At 41.1% G+C, this 17,301-nt stretch overlaps 1 protein-coding gene across 2 annotated transcripts in view; it reads left to right on the top strand.

Annotated features, from left to right (window-relative positions):
• Positions 1-14,676, top strand: part of LIN54 (lin-54 DREAM MuvB core complex component) — an 85,161-nt gene extending 70,485 nt beyond the window's left edge. For both annotated transcript variants that reach the window (XM_040324816.1, XM_040324825.1), the window contains 4 exons: positions 4,723-4,825; positions 5,386-5,523; positions 6,311-6,513; positions 13,370-14,676. In XM_040324816.1, coding sequence (XP_040180750.1) covers positions 4,723-4,825; positions 5,386-5,523; positions 6,311-6,513; positions 13,370-13,571 — 646 coding nt within the window. In that variant the 3' untranslated portion in view covers positions 13,572-14,676. The remainder of the gene's footprint in view (positions 1-4,722; positions 4,826-5,385; positions 5,524-6,310; positions 6,514-13,369) is intronic.
• Positions 14,677-17,301: the final 2,625 nt, after the last annotated feature.

Consider the following 17,301-nt stretch of genomic DNA (forward strand, 5'->3'; position numbering starts at 1 on the left):
CAATGCACTGCATGTCATCTCAACTTGCAGAGCTTGGATTCATTAAATGAGTTTATCAAAAATGTAATTATTGCAGGATATAGAGCAGGGATATGCAATTAGCGGGCCTCCAGCTGTTGCAAAACTACAAGTCCCATCACGCCTCTGCCTCTGGGTGTCATGCTTGTGGCTAGCAGGGTCTTGCTATGCCTCATGGGACTTGTAGTTCTGCAACAGTTGGAGGTCCGATAATTGCATATCCCTGATATAGAGCCTCATGCTACATAACTAAGCTCCATTTCATGCTGAATAAATAAAATTATTAAAAAATAAGTAAACCCTAATGGTTTTTACTTCCTTTTTTTTTTTTTTTCTGCAAAGTAACAGCATAATGGGCTAGTATTCATCGCATGATGGGTCCCCTGTGTTGCTTCTTCTTCTTTTGTTATATGTCTATGAATGACACAGGATTTCTGAATGGGGGATGGGCAGAAGAATAATAGCTTTGCCTCCCCCATTCATAGAATCTGTGCTACGGCTTGTATGAATGGCAGGAAAGGGCAGACATTTATAGTCAAGCTCTCTTGATAAATGCTCTGTTTTAACCCTCACTAGACCTGAATATTATGGGAGTGGGGTAGGACAGAGGAAGAATTCTACAGGAAGAAGAATCAACACAAGAGACGCATTAACTGTAAATTATGTCTCCTGTGCTGATTTTCATGTGTGATTTTTTTTTTTTAGCTATTGTATAAAACATTTGTTTTGTAGATGTGATGAATGTGACAAATTACTATACTACTACTATTATGTGTGGTTCCTATACCATCATCGCCATCTAGTGGCCACAAAATGATTTTGTTTCCTGATTGATGAATTTCTGAGGGAAAAAAGCATTATGGCCACTAGGCGGTGCTGATGATATTGGAACTACAAATGATTCAGAAAATAGGGCAAATTTGTGTGAATGTTTGTCATATGACTCAGCGAACATTTTATACATGAACCCCTAGGTCTTTTTTCCATGTGGACTTCTTGCCTTCTTTCTTGCAATATGCTTTAGAATGTACACCAAGCTAAACATGCAAAATAGATTTTCTTACTCGTACATCACAGGACACAAGGCACTTCATTATTGTGAGCACTTGGGTTGGGCTGCTGCTTTCAGGTGATTGGACACTAGCCAAACAAGGCAGGAATTCCCAACCCAAGCATAACCCCTCCCAGATTAGCTAAACCAAATTTTTTAGCTTGTGTCCTTAGGTGATGTATTTGTCTACAGATGAACTAGGACGGCCTGTAATGTTGTCGGTTGTCATTGGGTCCTATGAGAACCATCTCCAGGGTAAAGTCTGCCATGTGACTCTGTTGTCGGGGTGCAGGTTTGTAGCAGTGAACCCCCTGAGGGGAAGTCGAGTTCATAAAGGAAATTAAAGGCTCACCTGTCATTGGGTAAAGATCGGCTGTCTGGCACTGCAGCTGGACTAGATTTCTATGAGAAGCACTACACTGCAGTAGCGATGTTCAAATGGGACGGATCGGCATGGTGCATGTGCGTAATGATGTCACACATGGTGACATCATTACACACATGCACTATGCTGACACCATTTTGCCTGCTTTCCACAAGCAGCTACATTTTAAGCCTTAGATTTCACGTCTGTACAGTACAGTTTCAGAGGTTCAACTCCCCTCAGCCTCATGTCCAGCCCAATTGCAGCAGGCTATAGCACAATCGGCGCTAGGGCACAGCAAGTATTGTCACTCCTGTCCGCTAAAAGTTACCTAGTTTGAGTCCTGGTAGCCACCAAAACAACCCGAATCCTTCCCAGTGCACCCTCACTTGCAGGAATTAACGTATGCCGATTTGGCCAACCTGGGGAGACAGGGGAAGCAATGTACTCACAAATACCTGATGGAGGAGGCATTATACAAGAGACAGGGTCACATGGTTGTTAACCTGGCTACTTCCCACTTGGGGAAAAAAAGGCCCTGATGGTCCCGATGGATGAGGTCCCTTCTTTAAGGTGTGCTCTCTGGTAGGAGTGGCTCTGCAGCCTGCAGTGGATGCAATGGAAGTGTGCCAAGCCCTCAAAGCATATGCTTTGTTCCAGAGAATTCAATCCAGGGGCTCTTGCTGTATGGTAGTTCCTGGAAGATTTTTCTAGAGCATTGAATTTCTTAGTAAATGCCTTTAAAAATTCCAGAAGGCAGCTTTCTTGGTGGGTACCATGTCTGTTCACATAAGCAGTATTGTATGGCTCAAATGTCTGTCAGCGGTACTTCTCTGCAGGAAGCACATTGCTTTTCTTTTGAGGGCAAACATACTTGGATGCTTGTTGGGAAAAGCATTCTCTTCACACTGAAGAATGTGGTGAAGGTGACAGAAACTGGTGATGCCTTCAGAATCCAAGAAGAGTTCCTTTTGTAAGCAGCAAGCCTCAGACAGAGTTTCCCTGCTTTCCTCCTCCACACGTACACTCTCAAGGGCATATGTGGGACCACAAAATTTTTTTTTTTTTTTTTTTTTTTTTTTTTTTTTTAAACTCTGGAAAGGCTGATGTCTTATGGCTTCTATTCCAGCTTGTTTACAGTTCCCAGGCCAAACAAAGATATCTGGCCTATCGGGCCTCAAAAGTCACAACAATTCCTTGAAAGCACAAAATTCAGGATGGAATCGGCCAGTTGGTGCTTGGTTCGACTCATCAGGGGGAATTTACTGGTATCGGTGGATATCAAGGTTGCCTCTGTACACAACCTGATTTTCCAGCCTTGCCAAGGGTTTTTTTGCAATTCGCAGTGGAGGATGCCACTATCTGCTTGTGGTGTTGCCTTTCAGCCTATCAACACACCCCCAGAATGTGGTATTGGCTCTGGTTCTGGGGATGGTGAGCAACTGAATATTCCCCTTGCGGGTTATCTGGATGACCTGCTTTAAAGCAATTGACTCAGAAGCTGATGTCAAATATCCAGTAGATGGTATAGATCCTGGAAAGGTTCAATTTAGTGTTTGGTTCCCACACAACGTCTGGAGTTTTTAGGCTTGGTTCTCAAAATTAGTGTTTTATCCCTGTATGGAGATACTGGTAGAAAGATGGTAATCACCTTTTGATTCCATCCATTATTCACAGTTTTACTCCAAAGCTCTTCAACTGTGTATCTGTCGGTATAGGATGAACATCAGGAGTCCTTGGACTTGCTCATACTCTCAGGAGCAGGTCAGCTCTGGAATGATGAATATGCATACAGATGCTGGATACAGGAAAGTCTTTATTTCCAATGAGTTGGAAGGTCTTGGTGATAGATGCCAGCCTGTTGGCTTGGGGAGGTGTTTCAGAAAACCTCTGTTTGGGCAGCGTGGTTGTTAGAGGGGTGGAATTTACCAGTCAACATTCTGGAACTTTGGGTAAATCTGTGGACTCTTCTACCACTGGTCTGTCTACCCTCTGGTCTCCCTGTCAGGGTGCAGTTAGACAATGCCACGACACAGTGGGGATTATTTGCTAAAGCTAGAGAGTGCAAAATCCAATCTCACTTCTGCAGAGAAACCAGTCAGCTTCTAACCTCAGCTTGTTCAATTGAGCTTTGGTAATAAAACCTTTAAGCTGATTGATTTTGATGCTGAAGTGAGACTGATTTTGCACTCTCCAGCTTTAGTAAATTAACCCCATTGCTCGGGAAGAAACAGACCTGCTCTTTTCTTGGGGGAAAAACATGTTCCATTCCTCAGGCCTATGGTATTAAGGGCAAGATTCCCCCTTTTTCCTATTGAGGCCCATTCCACCAGGAGTGTCAGTGCTTTCTTATGCCTAGTACACACGAGAGGATTTATCCGCGGATACGGTCCTCCGGACCGTTTCCGCGGATAAATCCTCTGAGGATTTTGATCCGATGGAGTGTACACACCATCGGATCGAAATCCGCTCCGAATTCCCATCGCGATGACGTGTCGCGCCGTCGCCGCGATGATGACGCGGCGACGTGCGCGACGCTGTCATATAAGGAATTCCACGCATGCGTCGAAATCATTATGATGCATGGAGGGATGGGTTCGGACGGATCGATCCGGTGAGTCTATACAGACCACCGGATCGATCCGCTGGAGCCGATTCCAGCGCATAGATTTCTTGGCATGCTAAGAAATTATTATCCGCTGGAAATCGGTCGGCCCGAAATATATCCGCGGATAAATATCCGCTGGATCGTACACACCAGCGGATCTATCCGCTGAAACCGATCCGCGGATCAATTTCAGCGGATCGATCCTCTCGTGTGTACGGGGCCTTAGAAATCCAGCATCAAGTTTCTTTTGCTCAAGTTTAGAAAGCTGCTACCCGGCATTCCCTTCACACATTTACAAGTTCTGACAGATTGATGTTCATGTCTGTGCAGATGCCAGTTTTGAACGAAAGGTCTTGTAAGCAGTTTTGTAGTGGCATTCTCCCCTATTCTGTTTTGGGCATGTTGGCCTTGTTGTAATATTGCTCACCCCTCATGTTCAGTGCTTTGGGACATCCAAGTAGTCATGAATATATGAAGCATCCTTTGTCCTGTGATGCACAATTAAAAAGTTAGGATTTTTGGTAACTAACACGATGACCAATCACTTAACATGTGTACTGCATCAAACAATCGCCAAAATTGTGTTATTTTATCAGCATGCATGGCAAGTTATGTAATCGTTTGGGATAAAGTGCAATTGAATTGGACTTGGATTTTTTAATTAATATTTATATATTTTAGCTATTGCGACTGCTTTGCGAATGGAGAGTTTTGCAACAACTGCAACTGTACAAATTGCTACAATAACTTAGAACATGAAAATGAAAGACAAAAAGCAATCAAGGTGAGAAAAGTGGAATTTGTTAGTAATTGGATTTTAAATGTATAGATAATCCTTTTGTATGCATCGATTTTAATAACTGCCCATTTCCTCCCTATGTATATTTATGTTAAACAAAAAGAAGCATGGAGTAAGGGCTCTTTCACACGTGCAGACCGTTCAGGTCCACCTGACAGTTTTTTAGGCTGACCTGAGTGGGCGCTCTGTGCTCCTCTATGGAGCCACGGATGTCAGCGGTGACATGCCCGCTGACTTCCGACCCGCTCTGATCCGCCAAAGTGTGACGGAGGATAACCCTACTTTTTCCATCCATCTGGCGGATCAGATCGGGTGACAACTGACTTTACGGTCAATGGAGCGATCCCTGCTGAGCAAAGCGGAGCCCGCACATGGACACTGACTGTGTAAAAGAGCCCTTACTTTAATTGGGGCAGCAGCATTGCTGATGAATGTTTCAATATTTTTGATTTATTTCACCCTCTTATGTGTTTTTTTTTTTTTTTATATATAAATATTTATTCCTTGTGCCTACAGCCTCTTTACATTTTCTAATCTGCTTCTAGGCTTGTCTAGATAGAAATCCTGAAGCTTTCAAACCAAAAATTGGTAAAGGAAAAGAAGGAGAGTCTGATAGAAGACACAGCAAAGGATGCAACTGTAAACGTTCTGGATGTTTAAAAAACTACTGTGAATGTTACGAGGTAAGGTTGATTTCCTGAGGTATAGGGATTAATCTGAACAAACCGTACTGCTTTGAAGGTCTAGTTTAGGTCTAAAATATGCAAACTGTATTTATTATTGCATTGTGTGGGTTTCCTTCTATTGGTATGTAGGGACTGACCGCGAGATTCCAACCATTTTATGGGCATTCTGATTGTACCCAAGTTGATTGATTGATTGATCAACTTGGTTACAACCAACATGTTGGATTTTTAATGTGAATAATCCAGAGGTTATAGCCACTAGCAATGATCACTGGGGTGAACAGCTCACTTCCGGTTTCCCTTCATTAAGATGCTGGTGCCTAGACCCAAAGCCCATTGAATAATCGGCTTGGGTGAGGACAGCGCTGGATCCCTGGACAGGTAAGTGTCCTTATATTAAAAGTCGGCAGCTACAGTATTTGTAGCTGCTGACTTGAAATTTTTTGAGGGGGAGACTTGAGCTCCTGAGGGTCAGCGTGATAGCCAGGCAACTTTTATTTGAGAAATGAGAAGTCTGCATTGACAACCTCCATGTTTCTCTCGAGAAAGGTTTAGATTAATTGTTGTTGCAACCATGCTGTTTTAGTAAAATTTGTTAACGTTCAAGATTGTAGAAGTTAATAGATCTACACTTCCCTTCTGTTGTTGGAAAGTTCTTTCCCAATTGCATTTTTTAAATTTCAATAACATGATTTTAATACTTCAGTAATTCAATGACTGATTTCATTGCTGTTTGCTTGATTTCTCTCCACTTATGATATCTGTTCGTTTTTTTTCCCCACAGGCTAAAATCATGTGTTCCTCAATATGTAAGTGCATAGGTTGCAAAAATTTTGAAGAGAGCCCAGAACGTAAGACATTAATGCATCTGGCAGATGCAGCGGAAGTGAGAGTGCAGCAGCAAACTGCAGCCAAAACTAAGCTCTCCTCACAGATCTCAGATTTGCTCACAAGGCCAGCACCATCACTGACAAGTGGTGGGGGAAAGTAAGTGGTTTATTTTACAATTTATATCTTTTTGACTTTCAAGATGGTCACATATAAAATAAAATCACAACGGTTTAAAAGTCCGTTGCTCGTGCAGTGGCATGTATCGTCCATAGATTCTTGTAAACTGTTCTAAAGTTTTGGATGAAATGTGCACAAGAATGAGATCAGTGATTTTTTTTTCCCCCTGATCTCATGCTTTCCAGCCTGGAGGACAGATGTGAGGTCTTATTGACCCCGCATCTCTACAAAAAGAGGACCTGTCGCACACTATTCCTATTACAAGGGATGTTTACATTCCTTGTAATAGGAATAAAAGTAATAAAAAAATAAAAATTTAATTAAAACGCCCCTGTCCCCGGTAGCTCGCGCTGACAAGTGAACACATATGTAAGTCCCGTCCACATATGTGAACGCCATTCAAACCCCACATGTGAGGTATCGCCGCGTGCGTTAGAGCATGTGCAACAATTCTAGCAGTAGACCTCCTCTGTAACTTGAAAATAGTAACCTGTAAAAAATTTTTAAGGCGTCACCTATGGAGAATTTTAAGTACCGAAGTTTGGCGCCATTCCATGAGTGTGCGCAATTTTAAAGCGTGACATGTTGGGTATCTATTTATTCAGCATAACATCATCTTTCACATTATACATATTCGGCTAACTTTACTGTTTTGTTATTTTTAAATTCATGAAACCGTTCCCCCCCCCAAAAAAAAGGCGTTGAAAAATTATTGTGCTAATACCGTGCGAGATAAAAAGTTGCAATGACCGCCATTTTAGTTCCTAGGGTGTCTGCTAAAAAAATATATATATATAAAATGTTTGGGGGTTCTGACTAATTTTCTAGCAAAAAAATTAGGATTTTTACATGAAGTAGAGAAGTGCCAGAATAGGCCCGGTGCTGAAGTGGTTAAGCATATGGTCTCAAGGATCAGGTTCCACCCTTTCCTGTTAAGGTGGAATTTTAAGCACTTTTTGGGTATTTTGGCATTAAGCAACTGTTTTCCAGAATTGCAAGTTTGCCACCTGTCCAAGTTCAACCAGGTAGGTGTTTCAGCCCCATCTGATGCCAGCTTCAGGGGTGACGTCCTTTAGGTGGCTCTCTGAGCTGTAGGCTGTCCCCAGTGACCTGTTAACATTTGATTGCTGTATTGCCCATCTCCCAGTTGGACTGCTTTCGGATGTGCTGTAGGTTAAAAAAAAATCCTGACCCACAGTGAACAAGAGAAAATAGGGTTTTTGTACTTACGGTAAAATCCTGTACTTGGAGTCCATGGAGGTCCCACCTGTCTGTGTTTTTGATCATGCTCTTGGTACTCCTTCACAACAAAACTGAGGTATTCTGGTAGTAGGAGGAATTATCCTAGGCTGACTTACAGTTTCTGCTCCTGTAAGCATCAGTAAAATCCAAAGTTTAAAGACTTCCTATGTCCCTCAACGGACTCCAAACAAAAGGATATTACGATGAGTACAAAACTCCTTATTTTTTCTATTGTTCAATTAACCACTTAAGGACGCGCTCACGACTATATATGTCCTGTTTTTTTAAGGATGGATATCTCGGTAACAGCAGCAGCTGCTGCCACAACCGATATATCCATCTTTTCCTTGAGCGGTCCTGTTAACGATAACGGTGGTCTCCGTGGCGGATTCACCACGAGATCACTGTTATCGGCGGGGGGAGAGGGGCCCCCCTCCCGTCGCTCTTCTGCGCCCTCCGCCGCTTACCGGAGCAGTCGGCAGCGGCGGAGGCGATCGGGTCATCTCTCCTGCTTGCTGTGGATGCGAGTTAGGGCAAGATGGCCCCCACCCATCCCCATAGCATAGCAGGGCGGAAGTGACGTCAAAACGTCACTTTCGTCCATGCTTCTTAAAGCAATATTTTCTTGTTGTCATTTTTTCAAATGACAATTTTATTTTTATTTTTTTTGCATTTAAGTCTAAATATGAGATCTGAGGTCTTTTTGACCCCAGATCTCATATTTAAGAGGACCTGTCATGCTTTTTTTCTATTACAAGGGATGTTTACATTCCTTGTAATAGGAATAAAAGTGATCCTTTTTTATTTATTTTTTTAGTGTAAAAATTAATAAAACAAAAAAAACATTTTTTTTTTTAAACCACACCGTCCCGACGAGTTTGCACGCCCGCATATGAAAACGGCGTTCAAACCACACAAGTGAGGTATCGCTGCGATCGTTAGAGCGAGAGCAATAATTCTAGCCTCCTAGACCTCCTCTGTAGCTCAAAAGATGCAACATATAGAATTTTTTTAAACGTCGCCTATGGAGATTTTTAAGGGTAAAAGTTTGACGCCATTCCACGAGAGGGCGCAATTTTAAAGCGTGACATGTTGGGTATCATTTTACTCGGGGTAACATTATCTTTCACAATATATAAAAAAAATTGGGCTAACTTTACTGTTTTCTTATTTTTTAATACAAAAAAGTGAATTTTTTCCAAAAAAAGTGCGCTTGTAAGACTGCTGCGCAAATACGGTGTGACAAAAAGTATTGCAATGACCGCCATTTTATTCTCTAGGGTGTTAGAAAAAAATATATATAATGTTTGGGGGTTTTAATTAATTTTCTAGCACAAAAAAAACAGTTTTAGTCTTGTAAACGCCAAATCTGAAAAACAGCCAAGGTCCTTAACTGGTTAAGGACACAGCTGTTTATCAGACATTTGGCTTCATAACACAGTCTGCAGGAGTAGAAAGCTAGAAGATTTTAAAAAAGCAACCATAGCGGCCAGCACTATTTGATGGTTAATTCCCACCAACTAGCAGTGTCCATGACGAAAAGACAGTCCCCTACCTAGCAACTTTCTTCATGGGTTCTAACTTTTTTTTAAATTGTGGACAATGAAAGTCAGCCAAGCTCACTGAAAAGTAAGGATGAGCTCCGGCGTGTTTGCACAGTCCACATGCAGAGCCCACCAGGAAGTCGGCACAGAGCCGCGCTAATTACAGGCAGGGAGACATTTTCTGATCTCTGCAGCCGAGCATCAGGACAATGTCTCCCTGCCTGTGATTAGCGCAGCGTTGTGCCGACTTCCTGGCAGGCTCTGCACGTTGACTGTGCGAACACGCTGGTGCTCATCCTTACTGAAAAGTTTTGTTCTGTGTAGGGATGCACCAATATATCAGCTACTGAAAATCATTTTACCAATGCAAAAAATAAAAAAGTTGCTGATAAATGACATGCTGTGTCCCATGGACTTCAATGCCAAATCACATCCTATTGGTTTCATAGCAATAATACCCCCTATTGACTTCAATGAAAAATTGCAGTCCATTGACTTTAATGCAAAAATGCCAGCCACATTATTTAAATAATAATAAAAAAAATATTAAACTGTCCGTTTCGGTTTTTGACCAAGTGTATCCTGAATTTTCGGTTTTAGGTTTGGCACCGAAATTTGCATTTCGGTGCACCATTAATTCTGCGTGAAGATTTCTCCTGTCTGCATCATCCTTGTTAATTTTGGCACTTAGGTCTGTGAGGTGGTTGCTACAGGCTACAAGTTTGAGCTTGAGCTTTTTCCTTTAGAACATCTTTTTCCCTGGAATCTTTCTGAGACCATGCAAAGATTGACAGATCTATGGTTGCAAGTATGGGTCTCCTGTCGCAGGGTGTAATCATACCAATTCCTTCTATAGAGGGATTCAGAAGGCTTTATTTTAAAGCTGAAGGTTAGCTAAAAAATATCACTTGTATCAGCCTGTAATTAAGGAAGACTCAGATTGTACAGGCAGCTGGATGATTGAGAAATCTTCAGTGCCTGTTCTCTTCCTGCCTCTGAACTTCTGGTGCTGCAGTGGTTAGGGGCTTTGTGTCCTCAGACAGAACAGCAGTACAGATGGTCCAATGATTCATTGATTACACACCTTGTAACATGATCTATGAATGGGGGGTGTCTGATCAGGCACAGGGTTCTCTCCTCATTCATAGATTGCTCTCACTACAGTGTTTTTGGTGCCATTTCATGTGTGGCGCTATGTGTTCATACAAGTGCATGCCCTAAGCGTACATTTGCATTTGTTTGTATGCATGTAGCGACCGGGGTTCTTTCAAAATCTCCCATTATTTTGATTTATATTATTGTTTAATGTACTGCATTTATTAATTGTGTTTACTAGGGGAATAATAAGCCCCCTATTTTATAGCATGGTGCAGTTGACTGGTCCTCCTAATGGAGACATCATGGGGTCTATTGGACCCCTGATATCACCTCTGTTGCAGCTAATTAAGGAACCCAAAGTGATGAAATGCTCATCACCTCCACCTTCATTAATTGCAGAGGTGGTCAGGGAATGGATGTTCCTCAGTTTCCTTATGCTCGTCATCATGAGGTAGTTTACCACCTTCCTTGGCTCCCCGGAGGAACCCAGAAACCATGGCAGGTGGTACTTTCTTATGATCCAGATCTTATTTTAATGACAGCAGATCACCAGCTGGAAGTCCTGAGCTTGTGTTAATCAGTTGAATGCTAGGATGTGTATAAACGTACCATGGCAGACAAGGGGTTGTAAAGTGTTTTTTTTTTTTTTTAAATAAGGCTGGGTTCACACTACGGTTTTCCCGTCCGTCAGCCGCATACGATTTATATGAAAAACCGTATGCGGCTGAAACGGACGGGAACGTATGGAACCGCACATATGTGCGTTTTCCATTGACGTTAATGTTAAAGGAAAACGTATGCGTTTGCCATACTAGGAAAAAGAAAAAATCGCGCCAATCTATAAAAATTATTCAAACCTATGTGACAACACAATTAGTGTAGTGAATAAATGTCCAAAAAAGAAAAAGAAATAATGTCCCTATAGCATGTGAAATATACCACACTAGCATGTGTGGGAAACATTCAAATCCTTATTGGAATAACCATAATAGTGAGTTATATTAAAAGTCCAAATAGCTGTGAAGTTTCTTGGGACAAACAACACCCGGTGCACAAATGATTGAGTGAGCCACCACCACATGGACTGGGGCTTACCAGAACACATATAAATAACAGCGTTATTTAAAGATTGCAGCAGGGGTCTCCAAGGGGTCTGGTCACAACACAGGATCAATGGATGTACAGCATATATCTTTCACTGGTATCTCCACGGAGGGATAAGATAAACTCGTACTGACAGACTCTCGGACCGTAGCAGGAAACAATGGCATGTAATGCAGAGAGAAAGCCGCACATAGCGTAATACGTCCAAAAAATACTTTTATTAAAAGTGTAAAAACCTACTTACATCAATTGAATGAAATATAGGCACATAAAAACAGTTTGCCGGCCGGCATAGATGGGAGCCCTTCCTCCTTGTATAAACGCGGTGACGTCACTGCACGCCTACGACCCAGACGCGTTTCGTTATAGGATAACGTTTTCAATGAAAACGTTATCCTATAACGAAACGCGTCTGGGTCGTAGGCGTGCAGTGACGTCACCGCGTTTATACAAGGAGGAAGGGCTCCCATCTATGCCGGCCGGCAAACTGTTTTTATGTGCCTATATTTCATTCAATTGATGTAAGTAGGTTTTTATACTTTTAATAAAAGTATTTTTTGGACGTATTACGCTATGTGCGGCTTTCTCTCTGCATGACATGCCATTGTTTCCTGCTACGGTCCGAGAGTCTGTCAGTACGAGTTTATCTTATCCCTCCGTGGAGATACCAGTGAAAGATATATGCTGTACATCCATTGATCCTGTGTTGTGACCAGACCCCTTGGAGACCCCTGCTGCAATCTTTAAATAACGCTGTTATTTATATGTGTTCTGGTAAGCCCCAGTCCATGTGGTGGTGGCTCACTCAATCATTTGTGCACCGGGTGTTGTTTGTCCCAAGAAACTTCACAGCTATTTGGACTTTTAATATAACTCACTATTATGGTTATTCCAATAAGGATTTGAATGTTTCCCACACATGCTAGTGTGGTATATTTCACATGCTATAGGGACATTATTTATTTTTCTTTTTTGGACATTTATTCACTACACTAATTGTGTTGTCACATAGGTTTGAATAATTTTTATAGATTGGCGCGATTTTTTCTTTTTCCTATATTGTTTGTGTTATGACACGTTATTGCTGCCTTTTTTTTATATTCATTTATTTAATCACGTTGTTTTGGTTAGCGCAATTTTTCTTTTAAAAAAAAAAAAAAAAAAAAAAAGCGTTTGCCATACTGTTTTAAAAACGGCCGCAAAACCGTGGTTGAACACAGTATTGCGTACGTTTAAAAAACGTTTTGCCAGCAAATCGTACGCACCCGGATGCATCTGAGTGCATACGATTTGCAATGCATTGTCTATCTATACGTTTTCCCGTCCGGGCCCGTACGTTTTCAATACTGAAATCGTATGCGGCTGACGGACGGGAAAACCGTAGTGTGAACCCAGCCTAACAAACATGGTATACTTGCTCCCAAGTCCTGCTGCTGCTTCCATTGACACAGACGGCAGGATTCGCCCCTGGCTCCTGTGTCACTAGATTTGATTGACAGCAGTGGGAGCCAATGGCTGCTGCTTCTATCAATTTATCCAATGAGGACCCAAGACACCGGCTGGAGCTGCTGTGCTCGTTCTCGTCGCTGAAGAAGTAAAAAGGGGACTCTGGGGGGGTGCTCCACTACAGAAGGTTTTTCACCGTAATGCATAGAATTTTTAAGGCTCGTAACCTGGAAATCTAACCGGTTTATGAGAGCTCCATTTGAGAATAAGGGCAAGATTCCCCTACAGACTTTGTCACAGAAAGTATATATATTGAATACATTTTTCCGCTAGATGGATTTTATTTTGTTTTTAATGTTGTAAAATATCTGACTTTATGTGATATTAATAATTTTTTAAAGGCTGCCGTTTACATTTGTCACGCGAGAAGTTGCTGAAGCCACGTGTGAATGCCTTCTTGCCCAGGCTGAGCAGGGAGAGAAGCTCTCCAAATCCCAAGCTGCCACAGAGAGGATGATTCTAGAAGAGTTTGGACGTTGCCTCATGAGGGTCATCAATTCTGCAGGAAAAGCAAAAAACGACCCTTGTACGATGACTTGTTAAGTGTGGCTGACTGTGAGACTAGCATGAGTGATCAAAAATTATGACTGCATGGGAGAGAGGTCTATAAGATAATGTACAAAGAATACACTGCCACACAATTCTGAAGTCTTCACTTACCATCCATATATGTGCCAGAATTCTTGTGTGTTTTGTATGTGGCAATTTTCAATGTGTTTCGCAACAAAAGTGAGATTTTATGGTAAACCATTTGTTTTAAATCTTGCACCCATTTCCCACCCCTAAATTATTGACGACACCCAGTGGTGAATCCTTTTTAGTGTAATTGACAAACTCGTGTACCAATTCTAGTTTGAACAAGTGATTTTTTTTTTGTTTTTTTGTTTTTGTTTTTTATTGGAATGTGTGTACCTGGAAGCAGGTTTTGGTCTGATGAGATAGAAATGTGAAGTGGATTGCTGTGATCTTTGTAATCAATGGATAATCTCTGTAATACACATCAGGTCGTAGAATACATTATGAAGGTAGGTGGAAAGCGTCAGAAATTATGTCTGATTAGGTAGAGAATAGCATGGATGTAGATGGCTGTACCAGGTGCTGTTTGCATTTGAAGTGTACCAAGGTGGCACTGTACAGAGAAGTGGATATAACTGTCTCATCCCAATCTAGTGTTCTCTAAATCTGGTGCCAGGCGCAATAGAATACTATCCTGCAGAATATATGGTTTTTGAAATGTATGCATTGTGCCTTCTGCACTCTTAATATTACATAATGCTTGTTATATTTTCATATTTATATTTGGATTATGTAAACTATAATACATTATGGGAGCATGATTTAGGCTGGTGTTTTTTAGTTAGTTTTATAGTCTTACATGACTTAAAGTTGTAGTCCCCAATTATTTTCCTGTATCATTTGAGTAGAAATCCATCTAAACCCATTTGCATTAACCCAAGAATACTTTTTCATTTCCATGATAACATATCTTAGACAGTGTTTAAGGCTGATTTGACATATTATCACTATTTTTGGTACCCCAAGTATAAGCTTTAGAAAGCAGCTAGGTAAAGGCATATTGTTGTTGATTTACTTAAAGTGGAGAGTGCAAAATCTGGTGCTGCTTTGCATTGTAGCCAATGAGCTTCTAATGTTAGCTTGTTCAATTAAGCTATGACAAAAAACCTGGAAGCTGATTGGTTGCACAGCTGCACTAGAATTTGCACTCTCCACTTTTAGTAAATCAACCCCATTGTGTTTAAACCCCAATGGTTTACCCTGGTGGTGAGACTGATTGTTTTAAAGCTAAGATGGGGCTTTTCTATTGGAAGCATTCATCCAGTGGTGATTTGGGTTTAGTCATAGATATAACATAAACATTTACCCAATTCAAAAGTTCTTGGACAGCCATTGCAAATCTGAAGGGGTCCCTTACCCACCACAGATTACATCCCCACAATTGCTACTATTACAAAAAAAGCTGTATGATTAGAAATGTACAGACTGGTAGCTCTTCCTCTGTTCTATGCAGAGATCCCAAATAGTTGGGTAGACCGCTGATATATGCATGCTTGTTTCCTATATCTATGTTTGGGGGGGGTAATTACATTTTTGAGATTGGATCCTATCGTAACATCCAAATGTGATCTCCTCCCTCTATAAAGCTACCTTTATTTTGTTTTCCTCCCTGAATTTATTTTAAGACTGAGATTATCACATATACATACTGTGTGTTAAAATGGTATCCATTTTACCCCAACATCACAGTTCTATTATGTCTACACTGTTTTGGAGGGATTATCATGTTATCTTTTACAATGGGATGGTCTGCACTGAGACTGGATATCTTGATAAAGCAGCCATCTGTTCGATATGTCTTTAGGTTTTAAGTCTTTTGACTCTAAATTTAACAGGCCCTTTGCTTCAGATTATTTTGAAATAGTAACACAGGTTTTTTTACCGAAGGTTATCCATTTAGTTCAATAGTGCTATAGCACTACCATACTATTTGAGTTAAAAGAAAAGTATGGGGTTAACTAAAACCACTTCTGCTGTGAGAACTGAGCAATCAAACGCTGCTGATCACTAAGTTCTCCCCTCCGCTCTGAGCAGAGAGCTATCAGTTACTGGCTCTCTGTTCTTCCCCTCCAGCGCTCACTAGAGTGCTGGGCTAGGGAAGGGAGGGAGTGGTGGAGCTGGGAGACTAAGCCAGCTGCCGGTCCAGATGGATCCCGACTGTAATGTTGGGATCTTTCCCCAGCCTGGACTGGCAAAGTGACATTAGATGACAGTGGGTTTCAGCGAAAACAGGTCACATGTGTGGAACAAAATGCCCTTCTGTGATCCAAAGGAGAAGTAGGAACGAAAAAGCTGTGGCCCTACTTCCTCTTTATTATCCTTAGTTTTAAAGTTAATGTAAACCTTTTATTGTTGGCCTGATCAAGAAACTACATGTAGTAGTCTTTAGGTGTAACTCCATCTAAAATTTATTTTCTTTACGTTAGTTTAGGATAGAGTAGGAGTGAAGGTTAGAACCCATGTATAGGTTTTTATTGCTGTATGGTTCCATGTAGAGATTTCCTAGTGACAGCAGTTAGTAGGATTATCTTTCCAGTGGAGAAACAACCAGAAGTAGAAATTTTGACAGAGATCCTAACTTTTAACCATTTCCATATGTGCCCCTATTAGAGAGATCTCCTTTTAGGTTTGTTTTTGGTAACCACTGCCTTTGTGTTTATATTGGGGTAGAACTTGCCTCACTTTCTGAACAAAAGAGCAAAAAAAAAAAAAAAAAATGCCCTATCCACACCCACCTTTTTCCATCAAAAATAAAAAATGTTTTTTTTTTTATTTAAAGTTGAATTTTTATTATTGTATCTAGTTTAAGAGTAAGTTCACTTTACTTTACTTTACTTCATTCCAGCAATGCAATGTCCGCAAGCCTGCTTATAACTGCAGACATATTCGCCTGATCTTCTGTTTTGCTATCTTCAGCCACCTTGATTGATTATCCTGGCATGACATAACTCCTGTGCATGCACACCGGGATTAATTCAACAAGCCACTAAAGAATGCTGTGACTGTGCACAGTGAGCTACACATGCAAGGCTCAGTATACAATATTGCAGGCAGGTAGGAGGATTTTAATGCAGGAGACATATACAAAGTCTCTTCTGCAATAATAAAAAAAAGGCTTTGCTGGTAGCATTTTTGTAAGGTAAAGTACCCTTCTTCACTATCCTTACACGAACATGTACACTAAAGGTTTTGTGTACATTTTTATGACAATTGAAAAAAAAAAACAAGTAAAACAAAGAAAAACCATTAAAGGATAAGTTAACTTTAAAAAAAAAAAAAAAAAATGCAAATTTTTGCCAGGTAAAAAAAAAATTAGCATTTTATTATAAAAACAAACAAACATTTTTTATTTTTTTTTGGAGCCTCTAAAGCATTACTTATCACTGGTGCCCTGCAGGTCTGCTCCCGACCTGTCAGTGTATCTGTGTGCCCATACATCCCATACGAGCAAGCAGATACACTAACGGGAAGATTTAATGAACTGCCATAGCGCTTCCACAATGCTGTGGTAGTTCATTAAGAACTACAAGCCGACAGCCACAAAGGATGTCAGGACTTGTAGTTCTTTCATACACAGAGCTCTGTGTATGAATGATGGGCTGTGTGGGCGAAGCGGTCAGTTTCAAAAACTGACAGCTAGTACGGGGAACTTCTCCCCGTACTGCTATCATGGGGGGCGGGCAGCGGCTGCAGCTGC

The sequence above is a fragment of the Rana temporaria genome, chromosome 1 (genome assembly GCF_905171775.1).
Source record: "Rana temporaria chromosome 1, aRanTem1.1, whole genome shotgun sequence".
In the NCBI taxonomy this organism is placed as follows: Eukaryota; Metazoa; Chordata; class Amphibia; order Anura; family Ranidae; genus Rana; species Rana temporaria.